At 36.2% G+C, this 15,100-nt stretch overlaps 3 protein-coding genes across 3 annotated transcripts; 2 read left to right on the top strand and 1 right to left on the bottom strand.

Annotated features, from left to right (window-relative positions):
• Positions 1-714: 714 nt before the first annotated feature.
• LOC110724081 (pentatricopeptide repeat-containing protein At1g80880, mitochondrial-like) lies at positions 715-1,179 on the bottom strand. Its single transcript, XM_021903478.1, has one exon. The coding sequence runs from the start codon at positions 1,177-1,179 to the stop codon at positions 715-717; it is 465 nt and encodes a 154-aa protein (XP_021759170.1).
• Positions 1,180-3,533: 2,354 nt separating this feature from the next.
• Positions 3,534-12,180, top strand: LOC110724246 (pentatricopeptide repeat-containing protein At1g80880, mitochondrial-like). Its single transcript, XM_021903659.1, has 3 exons — positions 3,534-4,782; positions 6,361-7,766; positions 11,295-12,180. The coding sequence occupies exons 1-2, from the start codon at positions 4,172-4,174 to the stop codon at positions 7,463-7,465; spliced, it is 1,716 nt and encodes a 571-aa protein (XP_021759351.1). The 5' UTR covers positions 3,534-4,171; the 3' UTR covers positions 7,466-7,766; positions 11,295-12,180.
• A 2,108-nt stretch (positions 12,181-14,288) lies between these two features.
• LOC110724082 lies at positions 14,289-14,777 on the top strand. Its single transcript, XM_021903479.1, has one exon. The coding sequence runs from the start codon at positions 14,289-14,291 to the stop codon at positions 14,775-14,777; it is 489 nt and encodes a 162-aa protein (XP_021759171.1).
• The last annotated feature ends 323 nt before the right edge of the window (positions 14,778-15,100 follow it).

Raw genomic sequence — 15,100 nt, forward strand, 5'->3', positions numbered from 1 at the left:
CAAGTAGTATCATGCTAAGGTTTATGCTAGGTTGCACGAAAACGGATACGGGGACAAAAACGGGTACGGATACAGGGACGGAATACGGCAAACTCAAATTTTCAAAAAACGGGTACGGCATGGATACGACAAAAATTAATTTAGCAAAATATAAATACATATAAAGTTTCAAAAAAAATTAATGTTTTAATCACATAGTCACATGATAATTATATAATATTATTTTAACCATTTTTTTTAACATATAATTATAACCACTTGAAACGAAAAAAAAAGAAAAGAAAAAAATAAAATAAAACAAAGCACAAATTAAACGACAAACAGGTTTCAAAAAAAATGACAAACCTACTGACTTGTCGAGGGCCCTGACTGAGGCTACTGTCCAGTAATCAGTAAATTGAAAGTAAAAAAATATTATTCAAATAATCACATTAACCATTAAAATGAAAAAACTTTAGTCTGTAGAAATAGAAGTGGAAAGAATCGCAGGTGTTCTCCGGTGTCTGAGTGGATTGCAGGTGGTCGCCGGTGTCTGAGTGGATCGCAGGTGGTTGCCGGCAAGGAATCATGGACTCGTGGGTCGCAACAGGTGGTCGCCGGCAAGGAATCCAAGAAATCTTGGCATATCAATTTCTAGGGTTTTGAAAAATTAACCGGACGTAAGAAAATTTGGGGGTTTTTTCTGAAAAATGGGTTGGGCTTGTATTGGGGACATCAAAATGGAAGAAGATCCGTCTCCGAAACGTTTCCAGAGCTCCTCCCAGCCGTCCTCAAAATAGCTTCACTCAAACAGTTTTCATGAGCCATAACATAAATCAGTGAATTATAGACATCAAGGCCAGGGATCCATCCCCTTTTCTTCATCTCATCATAGAGTCTCAGATAATCAAAAAGGTTTCCGACCTTCGAGAAGCAGGAAATCATGTGTGTGTAAGACATTGCATCAGGTGTAACACAGCAACTTGCCATCTCTCTCCAGACTCTCTTTGCTTCAACAACATCAACAATAATATTGCACCAACCATGAAGAATGATATTAAAGCCCTCAATCTCAAGAGGAAATAGCTTCTTATTTTTTAGCATGAATTCCTCAGCCTCTTCAATATTGCCATATCTGCATAGAGCACTAATGACAGTATATAATGCATTCTGATCTGGATGTAGTGTCAATTTCTCCATAAATTGAAATGTTTTAATGGCCGGTACGGGAAACGGCCACCCTTCGGCGTACCCGTGCATCATTAGATTTATGTTTGGAATTGTGGATTATTGATGTTGGTGATTGAATTGTGAAGCATGATTTATTTGTGAATGTTTATGGATTGGAAAATTATATTTTGGCATGATTATATGGACTACACTTTTATTTATGGCATGTTAGAATGCATATTTAATTAAACTACATGTTTAATTTGGCTTGGAATATTGAAAATGAATTTTATTATGGTTCATATAATTTTTATTGATGCTATAGGCATGAGAAAGGAGCTATATAAGTGTCTATGTACACGAGGAATAAATTGTGTGTTGGTGCCTTCGTGCACTTAAGGTGTTTCAAACACCGAGGGATAGGATTTGTGGCGCTTTATGCGTTTAAGGTGTCTTTGAGACTGAGGTAGATTTAAAAAGGGTTCAACATTAAATATTATTTGGTCACTAATTATTCAAGAATTAAATTGGTATGTTTGATTGTTTATCATTGATTGAATAATTATGGTTTGAGAGTCATCACCAAGTTTAATAATATGTAAATAACGTAAAGTGAAAGAGATTACGCACCAAAACTCTTGGAACGTATATACCTTGAGTATGAACATATGGGGGGGGGGAGAGTTATGTGACTTTATATTTGATCATAACTTCTACTGGAGTACAGGACGCTGTACATTCCTTTTAATATTATTATGCGTAGGAATTCCGCCACCTATGTGTGGTTTTGATGCTGGCACGGTTAGCTCCCGTGTCAGTAACCTAAATTATTTGGGGGAGGTAGAGTTGGAAACCCGTTCGATGCGTAATCAATGCTAAATAAATTATTTTGTGTCTAGTTGAAAGGTTTTGTTGAATGTTGTGTGTGCTTGTAAAACAGGTGCATTGAGGTAAGTGTGTGTTGATAGTTGAAATCATGTTAGTGTGTTTAAATACGCTTATGTACTCAGCTTTGCTGATTGTGTGTGTTTGTGTGTGTTGTTGGCTTTGTCTTTACTTTGGCCCTACGACGACCCATTTCTAATAGCGAGTAGTGGGGACAAGTAGAGAGGAGTGTTTCAGGTGATGAAGCATATTCATGATGGGCATGAGTGAAGAGCGAATCATGCTAGTTCTATTAGTTTATGATGTGTTTAATGTTTTGATTATTTTATATTATGGATATTCATGAGATTAACGCAAAGGTTTTTCATAATTGGTTTTAATAAGGGCCTACAATGGTTCCAAGTTGTAGGCTGATTTTATTTTACTTCGTTTGCCTTGGGTTTGACTTTACTTTAATTTTGCTTAGTTGACTTTTTAAGTTGACTGGTTTTGACTGTTTTTAAAGATAGTCTTCCGCTGTGTGTCTTTGATAATTGCCTTAACCGTTTTCACGGTGGCGGTAATGTCTTAGATATTCCTAAATCGTATTTAAAGAGTAAGATAGGTATTTTGAAGGAAAGGAATTTCTAGGGTGTTACACTGATCATGTTTGAAGACGTTCATCGCAAACTCAAAGATCCAATCTGTATCCACCAGAGACGAATAAAAGATCCTACAGTAGCAAGAGCTTATGGATTTTTCTATATTGCTCAGTATCTTAACCATTTCATAGCCTTAAAAGAAGAACCACCGGTCATAATACATGTGGGAAATACTACTATAGTAGCACCAGAATGGTTAAGAAATTATTTAGAAGAAGGAGTATTACATGGTGAATCAGTGTATGATTATCTCGAACAAGTTGAAGCTGGGAGATATTTACCCTTAGAGGGAAAAGAGCACTTATTGGAGATCTTTGTCACATGGGATGAATCCTATGCTGCTAAATGTGTGATGGATCTAGGTATAGAAGAAGACGACCCAATGTATGTCCATTATGAATAGAGTAAGGACAACAAAGGTAGTCTACAAGATATGATGGAGTCTTGAGCCCACACCAGCAATTATGTATTCTACTTTTACTATTGTAGCACGTTTTATTTGTTTTAAAGAATCTTTAGAAAAGCAGTGAACGATATTCACTTGCTGAGTCATGGTTTTCTGTAAGCCATAGAAAGTGTCGGTGACCTTTGTAAGCCTTCCCCTGTATAAAGGGCATTAGGCAAAGAAGTGAAGACAGAGTTGGAAGAGTTAGCTAGAGAATTGCTCTGAATGCATTAGAGAATCCTCTAGAGAAAAATACACACCTTAAGAGACAAATTGGCTCTCCATCTCTCTTAAAGTAGAAAAAAACTCTAGTTCAGCTTATGTCTATTTAAGCTTTCAGTTTGTGTGTTTGTTGTAATATATGAGTGTTGTAATCTTTTCAAATTAAATAATAGTTCTGTTCAAGAAGGGAACGTTATCCCCTTGAACTTATACATCAAATGAGTTATCTTTCTGTTTAAAAAGTTTCATCATAAACACAGTAAGGATTGTCTAATTAGAGATTACGGTTTAAGGTAGGAAACAAATTAGATTTGTGCTGAGCCTGATCTAAGGAAGACAGGGTTGGGGTTAGCTACCTTGGTAAAGCCGGAAGCTCAGAACGCTGGAGGTTCCATTGTCGACTAAGTTCAAGTATTGATCAAAATTCTTTAGTTAAATAACTATTATTGCGAAGCATGATGGGCTTTTAAACTGTTAAAATAATTTATATTGATGTATAAGTAGTAGAGTTCTGATAACTAGTACCATCAAAAGTCATTTAAGTAATTATCAGATCGAATCCTAGTAAAAATCAGTGTATTATTAAGAACTGTTATTTTAAATTAAGGTACAGTTATTAATTTTTAAGTCATTAAATACTGTTATTAATTTATTAAATACTGTTATTAAGTCATTAAATACTGTTATTTACCCTAAAAAAATATATTAAAAAAAAAAATTGACGTCACTTGGTATTCGGTAGCCTATACCGGGTAGCGGTCCATCATTCCCCTTTACACTTTGAACTCATATACTTTTATACAAGCTTTGTTAGGTTGATCCTTAAATCATGGCATTCTTTGTATTAGCTAAAAGGCAGCTGATTTCCCATCAAATTCAGTTTCGTTCTTTGCTATCAACACTTATTGTTCGCCCCCAGATTCCCTCTTCTTCAAATGGGTATTTCAACATCTTCTCTCAGACATTCCGTCGAACACTTTCAATGCACTTTCATACTCCCTTACACAGAAAACATTCGCTGCATTCCTCAACATTACAACCATATTTTATACAATCTTTTTATAACCCTATTGATTTCAATGCAATTGTAACCGAAAACAATCAGAAAGATGAACCGGGTGTTGTTGAATTAGTAGAATTAGTGCAGAAAACCAAGGATTTTACTTCTAGGAAGGAAGCTATTGATTTTGTAGCTGGTTCTAGTATTAATCCTGATGCCAACAAGGTTTATTTAGCTATCTGGGAATTGAGGAATGATTGGAAGTTGGCTTTATTGGCATTTGAATTGAATTTAAAATGGAGTTTTGAAAATGAGAAATCATTAGGTTTGATAGTTTGGGTATTGGGTACTCATCAGAAGTTTGATGTTGCTTGGTCTTTGATTCGTGATTTGCACGGGTCGGCGGATTCTCGACAAGCAATGCTTGCTATCATAGAGAGGTGAGTTTAACTCATAGTTCTTTGCTAGTAGCTAGTTTTTGAGAATACAGGTTTATGTTTAGTGCCAATATGTTTGTGATTATGTTTAATTGTTTATGTTTATGTTTATGTTTATGTTTATGTTCAGCAATAGGCGAATGCTTCTTTTTTATGATAGCAGAACTTATTATGCTGTGCAAATTGTTACATTCTGGTTTATTTGTTAATGTTAATATAAGCGTTGATAGCTTGATATGTTATCTTAAATAAGTATATGCTTACATATGATATGTAAGCATATACTTATCTAAGATTTTGGTCATAAGTACAATGACATGAGTTATCTTGTCATATGACCGAGTTGATTCTTGATTGCAAAGACTACTTTAAGATTGAATGGTTTGAACTCGTAATTGCCTGTCAAAAGCTGTATATAACGCTTTGTTTGGATAACAAAGAAGAAAGGAAAGGAAGGGGAGGGAAAAAGGAGGAAGGGAAGGGAAAAGAAAGGGAGGGGGAGGTGAGTTCCATTTTCCCTCCAAATCTCTCCAAATTTGGAGGGATTATGCTTATTAAAGAGAGAGCGAAAATGGATCCCTCCCTGTCCTTTCCCTTCCTTCCCCCAATCCTTTACCCAAACAAGAGTGTTTGTCTCCCTCCCTTTCTCTTCCCTTCTTTTCTTTCCATTTCCATCTGTCCAAACAAAGTGTTAGAGATTGTGACTGATAAGTCTTAGAGGTCTAAAAGACCAATGATGCCGCAAAGTTTTACTTTTTCCTTTATCATTTATGCGTTTTTCATACAATGCTCTTTTTTCACCAGCTTCTATATGAAAATTGCGTTAATTTTTGTTTAGTAGCAAGTAGCCTGCTCTGGTGGGTCAAATTAGTGCAATTTGGTTTGAAGTAAAATCAATAGTTGGCTGATGCCTTCCAAATCAAACTGAGGTGCTTCTGAATGTTAGTTCTGCAGAATGTTTATGGGTTTGCAAGTGGGTGTGGTTCTTACACAGTGTGTTGACACACAAAAGTGTCCAGGGTTAGTGATGGAAGCTGACTTTCAATTCAATTAATAGGAACAATATTTAATTAATGATATCCAGACTTGATTAATAGATGCGTGATAAAGATATTAACAAAGAGAAATGATCCACTTGATAAATGATGTCAAGTTTTATAGATGACACAAAAATCTAATTGTTTAGTGTTAGATTTTAGCAACTACAAAATTCAATATATGATGGTTTCTTTTTTTTTTTCTTTTTTTCTTTTTCTTTTTTTTTTTTGTTTCTTTTTTTTTTTTTTTTTTTTTTTTTTTTTAATTATAAGAAGTCTACCTGTCATTCTGTTATATCTTTGAAAAAGAAGGCGAACACTTAAAGAATCCTACATGATACAAATCATGCTACTTCTCTTCAGTAATTGAAACTAATGGATGTATCTGCCTGTCTGCCATAGTGCTTGCCTAGTTGCCTCTGTGCTTGGTCTAGTTGTACCTGCCTACACCACCTTTCAATATCTAATTTATCTCCCTGCTTCTGTAATTATACTAAGTCTTGAGCTCAATAGAGATATATCACATTAAATAGCTCCTTTTCAGATATGCAGCAGCAAATAATCATGAGAAGGCCATTAAAACATTTCAATTTATGGAGAAATTGACACTACATCCAGATCAGAATGCATTATATACTGTCATTAGTGCTCTATGCAGATATGGCAATATTGAAGAGGCTGAGGAATTCATGCTAAAAAATAAGAAGCTATTTCCTCTTGAGATTGAGGGCTTTAATATCATTCTTCATGGTTGGTGCAATATTATTGTTGATGTTGTTGAAGCAAAGAGAGTCTGGAGAGAGATGGCAAGTTGCTGTGTTACACCTGATGCAATGTCTTACACACACATGATTTCCTGCTTCTCGAAGGTCGGAAACCTTTTTGATTCTCTGAGACTCTATGATGAGATGAAGAAAAGGGGATGGATCCCTGGCCTTGATGTCTATAATTCACTGATTTATGTTATGGCTCATGAAAACTGTTTGAGTGAAGCTCTTAAAATTCTTGAGAAAATCAAAGAGATGGGTTTAAAACCAGATTCTAAGTCATACAATTGCTTGATTTGTCCTCTATGTGAAGCTGGGAAATTCAAGGAGGCAAAAAATCTGCTGTCCATTATGACACAAGAGCAAGTCCAACCAACTATTGAGACATATCAAGCATTCTTGAAAGGTGCTGATTTGGAAAGCACTTTTAAAATTCTGAGTCAGATGAAAAACGATAAAGTTGGTCCAGACAATTGTACATTTCTACTAATTTTTGATAGGTTTTTTAAATTAAGAGAACCTGGAAATGTGTTGAAGCTGTGGGTTGAAATGAGACACTTTGGAGTAGATCCTGAATCAGGACACTACCAGTCTGTTGTGCATGGTTTGGCAAATTGCGGCTGTTTGATGAAGGCTAAGGAATTGTACACTGAGATGCTTTCAAATGGCTTTGTAGATGATCCGACACTCCAGAAATTGCTACAAGGGCCAGAAGAAGGTAGTCATCATAGGGAAGTTGGGTCTATAAAATTTGTGAGGCCTGCTAATGAATCAAAATCATCATATACATCCTGTGTCAGACTAGAGAGGGGAGGGGGAAGGAAAAGTCGAGGTGCCAAAAGCTCAAAGAAGCATCAAAGATTCAAAGGATCCTCTGTGTAATTATGATTTATGAACCAAGTTATATCAGATGATCTACTATGTCATCAATATTGCTTCAATCAAAATAGTCTTTTGTGATAGAAAGATAGCTCTTGGTGAATTATAGCTATGCTATGAATGAAAGGTGAAGACAGGCTTGTTAAACTGGTGTAGATAATCTGGGAGGGTAACAGTACTGAGGTTATTCTGGGTAAAAATTCCAGAGTATGTGAATTGAGTACTGATGTTCACTAAGGATTGCCTTAATCTAATTTCTGTTTGCACCTCCAGCTAATGATCGCTTTAGTGTCAGCCCTGTCAGGTATGTTTATCATATAGTGCAGTTTCTTATGCGATCCTCAAATTTGTTGTTAGGGCATTGTAAAATTGTCAAATATGTGGGAACTCCAGGATAAAGTTTGGAGCTGGGACCTGGGTTCACTGCTATATCTGTAACCTTCTAATTTGGGATTATTCTTCTGATTCTTCTTGCCATGCAACCATAATTCATTTGGCTGTCATTATCTATTGGCTTTACGGGTGAATTCATAATTATAGTTTCAAACTTTTGGGTATTTTTTCCTGTAACTTTTTTGAGAAACCCTACTGTTCCCATATTTCATAATCTATTAGAGTTTATTAATCTAAAAGTATGAATTAGTGCATCACCTTGAGTGAAAAATAATCATATCATTAAAACAACAATATATTCTGAGAAAAACTTATAAGAAGCATGGAAGAAGCTATATGGTGCATATGAGTTTGTTTATTGTCTCATATCACCTTTGGTAGACAACTGAACTGTAATAGAGAAGCCCATTTGTAGAGATATTTGATGATACTGCTGTACGGAAAGATGAGGAGCTGGTGCTTGTAAAATTTTTCTCTAATTATTCTGAATGGTGTAAGAAAATCATTAAAAATTATTGCAAGAGAAATGTTAGTTCTCAGGCTTCCACATTTTTCCTAAATTCTTTTTCTGCCTCCTGTGAAGGCTGTAGTCTTAAGATCTGAAAGGTTTCATGTATGCTTACTCATCCATGTTTGACGCTTGACCTGAATACCCTGGGATTGAAAATAAATCACATGAAAATTGAAATGTTAATAGTTTGATACGACGGGTTGTTTTTATTTTATTTTATTTTTTATTATTTTTTTTTAATGAAAATTCAGCCACAACAGATCCAATGCCATAAAAATCAAGATCACAGAATTGGAAAGATTCCCTTGCTTCCTGTGCCCCCTAAGTTTTTCCTTGCCCAAAACTGTACCCATCAATGAAATTTAGTACCGAGTTGGGTGATCAAATCAATTACTTCCTAGTAAATTTACAAATACTTCAAATCTTCCAAGCTTTTATTGTTTTAAAAGCAAACTTTGATCACCTCGAGAATGCCAACTTTAACAGAGAATATGCTACCATTGTTTATACCAAAAGAAATTAATTTATTCCTTAGATCGAGATCAAAGGGGCAAATTCACATACTTGAGTACACCTTTAGTATGTATAATTGAATGGTCCTGCTCCAATAAAGCTAATAGCTACACTGTTTATCTTTAATATAACTCTAATATCGAAACTTTCAAACATGTAGGATGCAAAAGTAATAGCCAAATCTTCATCATCCATATTGTGCAGATCCGTAGCATTTGATAAAAAGCCATCAAAGTGATATTGAATTGCCTTTCCTAAGTTGAAAATCCTTGACTCTGATTTTTCAGAAGTGTCACCCTTCTAGTCTTATAAAGTTGCTCAAAATTTAGCCATTACCTGCCAAAATTTAATTTTTAACAATTTCATGGAGAAATGTGTCTGATAAACATAAAGAAAACTATGACATGGATTTTTCTTTTCTCCAATCAAAGTCTTCGTAATCGTTTGTTAAGCTTCCATAAACCATAATACACAGACCTATCAAATTTCTCTAACTTCCTTATTGGTAACAAAATTAATATATGTTAATCAGACTCGGGTACTCATGTTCAACACGGGTACGTGTGTAAGTGTTTGACGCGTCTATTTTGTGAATAAATTATATATTTTTTTTTAACTAAAATGAATTGCCATATCCATGTCCGAGTGTTGAGGGATCGATAGGGGTGCTTGAGGTAAAATGAAGAGTTCGAGTAACATAAAAATTAATCGATAATAATTTATGTAATCCAAACAATGCTTTGACACCAATATTTTAGAATTAAAGGTTTAATTAACAATTAGTTGTAAGGACAATTTGGTTCTATTTCATGATTGCCATTATAATTGATTAAGTATTAAGAGGTTTCATTTAAGCATTATTCATTGATTTATTTGCTGTCATACAAGAAGACTTCAGTCTCGTTACCAATTGGATTTTTATAATGTTTCTGAATGAGACCTAGCAAAGCTTTGGGATTCCGACCAAAGGTGACAATGTTGATTAATTGACACAGAATTTATTACATTGCTCCCCAAATCTTGCGAAAATGTCTTGTCATGTGATGTACTCTTTATTTGTAATATAGGAAAACTATCTAGATTTAACTATTCTCTCAACATAGTTTAAGGTAGATTACTGGCAACATTGGATGTGACACTTAAAATTATATACTCTTGTAGTATTATGGACTTAACTTGGGAAGGAAATTTCTTTGACAACTCATTATACTCTGATAGGTGAACTATAAGTTTAAGTGTTGTTTGACTGTTCTTTTTTAAAAAAATGGTCACACTATGTGAATTTTCTGTACCATGAGCGTTATATGGTTTCACTGTAGGTTTTAGCAAGGTCGGGATGTGGTTGAAACTTGTCAGCTAGTTTGGAAGTGAATTTTAATATTCACGATCTTGCCAGCTGAAGCTTTGAGTTTGCAAAGTGGTGTGTGTCTGTTAAACAACAATAACCCTATTATGTGGTTTTTGAATCATTCTTTAGATTTCATACTTTGCTGTGGTACTTGTGGAGTTGAGGATAAAGTTGGAGACTTATTAGCTAGTAAAGATCGAAGTGAATATTTTCAAACTGTAACCTCTGCAGGCAGAGTTATACATGAATATATAGGTCTTTAAATGACATCATGTTGATATTATAGATTTATATGTGATTACTCTACTTGATTACTAAACCTTGGCTAAAGCTCGTACTATGTCAGGTTAAAATTGGTTTTAGTAGTTTCAAATCTGGTTGTTATCAATTGGTTTTAGCTCATAATCTGTCAGGTTGAAAATTGGGTATAATAGTTTAAATCTGGCTGACTTTGATGTTATTAGTTCTTGAGTCCTCTTTTTTGAAATTGATAATTGCTGCATGAATGAATTGTTTGTCCCAGCTTGTGGTACACATTCAGGAACAGTGCAAGTGAGCTAGATGTTCTGAATTACTGCTACAATTTTCAATTATTTTGAAACTTTAAGTTTTATGTTTGGTTAATGGAAGCGCTTTAAGAAACTTTGTTAGGATAGTTTATTTATTTCTGCATTTATCTGTGGCTGGGAAAAAGGACTTAAGCGCGTTGCTTAATTTTACTAGGTTACTTTAGGATAAAAATTGATTGATAGGGATTAGTAATTCTAGTCCTGGCATGATTCATTTTTGTATGTGTTGTTAGCTATATAATTAGCTTATGTAAATGCTATTTCTAGATTAATGAGAATGTGAGGTAAAAGAACCATTATATTGACAGCTTCTTTGGCCTTAATTATAAGGCCAAGCTACCTCTTCTTTATTTCCTTGGTGATTTAGGAATTGAACTACTATTAAGAATCTTAGCGAGCTCTAGCAAACCTTGTTCTTAGTTCATTAGTTCCTTTTGTTGTTTTTATTTACTGTATTATTAGAGTAAATTGACTTATTTTCTGCTTTTTTTTATTTAGGTTGATTGCATGATGATAATAAAGGGTGGAAGCTTGTTATTCTAGAGTTTGATGGCAGCTTTGGCCCAGAGAACTAATTACATGGGCATTAATGGATGAAATTGCTTCTAAAACTAATCTGATATGCATAAAGTTGGCTTTATGTTTAAAGGGAGCAGGACAGGAGGGATGGAAAGCTCAAACTTGGCTCTTTTGCTAAGAGACTATTTCCAAGATCAGTTTTATTTAACCCCCATTTTATATGCAAGTTAGCTTGTCAGTTGAGGATTGCATCTCTGAATTTGATTAGTATGATGTCCATGAAAAGCCTGAAGAAAAAAAAGAACTTTTGTGGTGATTGCTGAACATAGATCTTACTGGAAAGGTTGAGCTCTAGCACAATGGATCGTGTGATTTTTTGAGTATATGTGTAGATCTTCTATTAGGTTGATGTGAATTTGTGGGGGTGCATCTGCGAGCAAGAACGTTAGAACGCTAAAGAATATTGGTTTCTGGCTCTTCAACATCCAACAAAAACAACGATGCTGACAGTGCCATGGTTTTGGGCATATATATAGCATCGAAATACTAAGAGCCTAAGAGGTACATGTTGACTATATACATGAGTATGATGATCATAAATTCATAAGGCTCGATACACATGATAATGCTTTAAGGATAAAGATTTGATGAGGAGACTGGTATAGAATTCGAGACCCCATTGAACCTCTTATGTTGTTTCTCCATGGAGTCACCCAAATGTCCTCTCAGCTTGTTGAATCGGAAAGAAAGGTCTAACCACTTGAATTATTCCTCACTCTCGAATATCATTGCTAATATAAATGTTAAACACAAATACTATGTATAGTAAATTATATGCGTTTATATAATGGTACTCCGTAGTAAACATGAATTATGTTAAACGTCTTACATAGTAAATTTTCTTATTTTATTTTAAGAAAATATATACTATACTTAAAAGATATATATTTCATTTTTTTTTAATATTATTTTAAGAATATACATTAAAGTATACTAGGTTAAATAATTGTGACAATAATATTACAAAATATAAAGTATAGAGATATATGGAACATGATTGTCAAGTTATAATGTATAAATAGTTTACTTATAGATTTTGAAAAAAAAAAAGTGTAAAAATGGCGGGAAATTTGTTTACAAGTAATGACAAGTGTCATGGAAGATTTTAGGGGCATTATATTAAATCACCAATTGGGAGAAAACATCCATACAAACAAGTTCCGCATTACCCTGAGTATCCAATCTATTGATTAAATGGGATTAAATGGGCTACGGTATTCCATACACGCGTTACATGAGAAAACTTAAAGAAATTAAAACTTTGAGCTAATTGACAAATATCATCATATATCAAACATAAATGAGCAGCACCCACTATGTTGTTCGCAACTCTTCGAGCTACATTGATCGCATCACACTCAAACCGCAGCTTCTCGTAGCCAAATCATCTAGCAATCTGCATACCAAACCGTACTGCTGCAGCTTCAGCGTGCTCTACTGGGCATTCACCCACGTATCTTCGAGTCGCCGCAAGCAAAATTATCCCCTCAATGTCCCTTGCAACCATTCCTAGGCTGACTCTGCTGTTGGTACCAAGATGGGCGTCCACATTTATCTTGATTACGCCATTGGGGGGTGGGGTTTAACCCAGCTAGCAAGGGAAAAAACACATATATTGGGACTTCTATCAAACTCTTTTGTTTGGGCTAAGTCCACTGGCCTAAGCCCAATGCCCTGAAATTACGAAAATATCCTACGTGATCCAGCCCATCATTAATGGTTGCAAAGTACATATTTACTCTCAATCTGTACAATTAAGTACAACTCATGTCACCTGAAAGTACAACTATAAATAGCTCTCCAATCATTCATGATGAGGACTTTTACTCCTTTTCTCTCTACTTTCTCTCTCTAGAAAGTACATTAGCAGACTTTAGCATCAGAGGGGCTTTCTCGGGTCACACCCCTGGGGCAGCTAACCTTCTCTGTTTTGCAGGCCGAGCCCTCGGACGTGTAAGCGGAGCTCTCGGATATACCCTTGCTAAGCGGAGCCGAAGGACATTTGGACAATCACTGGACTTAGTCTTTGGGATATCTTGATATTATTACCCTAACACTCCGAGGAGTATTATGTTTTCAGAAACAGGTGATGTCGTCTGTGGGAATAACTAACAAAAGTCATGGTGAACACTAGGTGTCCCCACAACACATATCAAGATGCTACTAGACAAGCTCCGATTCTCTCGGCTAGGCATGCTCATGTAATCGAGGAGATAGTACCCCAATCTCGCAGGGACCCCTGCTGGAGAGGTGAACAACCCTCATGTAGTCACCCGCCGAGATTTGGATCAGCTGGCAGCCCAGATCAACAAAAACCTTGAGGAAAGCCTAAGGGCACTTGTAAACCCGGGCGGGGGGGGGGGGAAGTAGGTTGGGGAACGCTCCACAGCTTAACCTTCAGCCTCACTTATCTTATATCCATCAAGCTTCCTCCTTGTCTCAGCGCTAGGAGTCCCGTCGCTCTCCTCCACATCAATCTCCCAACCCTCAGCGAGAGTCAAGGCAACCAAGCCAACCAAGAGATGCTAGAGAGATAATCAATGACCGAAGGCTGAGGGAAGGAACTCTAGATGCCCGTTAGATAATCAACTCCAGGCGGGAGAACTCAAAGGAAGAAAATGATCCTCCCCAAAGAGGTCATACTAGAGTTCATTCTCGGCATGGATCAAGAACATCACCCCCTTCATCTAGGAGATAATGAACACACCCATTCCCCCTTAGGTCAAAATCCCCACGTTGGATCCATATGATGGAAAGATAAACCCAACGGACCATCTGAACGCTTACAAAGCACAGATGGGAGTCCAAACGGGGTGTGAAGCCTCTTAGTGTAAATTCTTCCCTTCCACTCTCAAAGGCATAGCCCAGACGTGGTTCAACAACCTTACCCCAGGAAGCATTAGAACATTTGACATGCTAGCCAACCAATTCAAAAAGCACTTCATCGCTGGGAGTAGGCAAACAAAGCCTAGCATTCACTTGATGATAGTGAAGCAAGGAGAGAATGAAAGCCTTAAAGACTATATTAAGAGGTTCAACACTGAGTCTCATATTATCCCCGACCTCCAAGATAACGTTGCTTTCACAGCCCTTCTCTTCGGGCTCAAGTCTAACAAGCTGAAGTTTGAGCTTGTGCATAATAAAGTCAGTACCTTCTCCGAAGCCATAGAAAGAGCTGAAAGAATCATTGAAGCAAGTGAGGTGTGCAAGGCACCCGTGGCTAAGAACAAGGGGAAAAGAAAGCACGAGGACAACTATCATGAGAACAAGAACAGAAGACCGAGGAAGGCTGAGAGTGATGATGAAGGACTCAAATACAATGCTGATAGGCGTGAGATCTATTTGGACATAAAGAACAAGGCTATCCTCCTAAAGCTGAATCCAATTAACACAATGATATAACAAAGGAACAAGAAGCTCTGGTGTGAAAACCATCGGAAGTGCGGTCACACCACCCGAAACTGTCGGGAACTCAAGAGAGTTCTTGATAAGCTAGTAGAGAAAGGAAATCTTAACCGATATCTGAAGTCCCCCTCAAAATACAAGCAAAGAAGAAAGGCTTCCAAGGTTGTGCAAGATGCCCATAGCTCAGTTGACACCAACATGAGCATCAATGTCATAGCCGGAGGATATGTTTCCGGGAGTTTGTCTAACAGGGCACTCAAAGGTCATTTGCGTTCGCTCGAAGAACCTATCTACGATATTGGCACTCCTTCATCCACCCC

Source organism: Chenopodium quinoa, unplaced genomic scaffold, assembly GCF_001683475.1.
Source record: "Chenopodium quinoa cultivar QQ74 unplaced genomic scaffold, ASM168347v1, whole genome shotgun sequence".
NCBI classification, from domain to species: domain Eukaryota; kingdom Viridiplantae; phylum Streptophyta; class Magnoliopsida; order Caryophyllales; family Amaranthaceae; genus Chenopodium; species Chenopodium quinoa.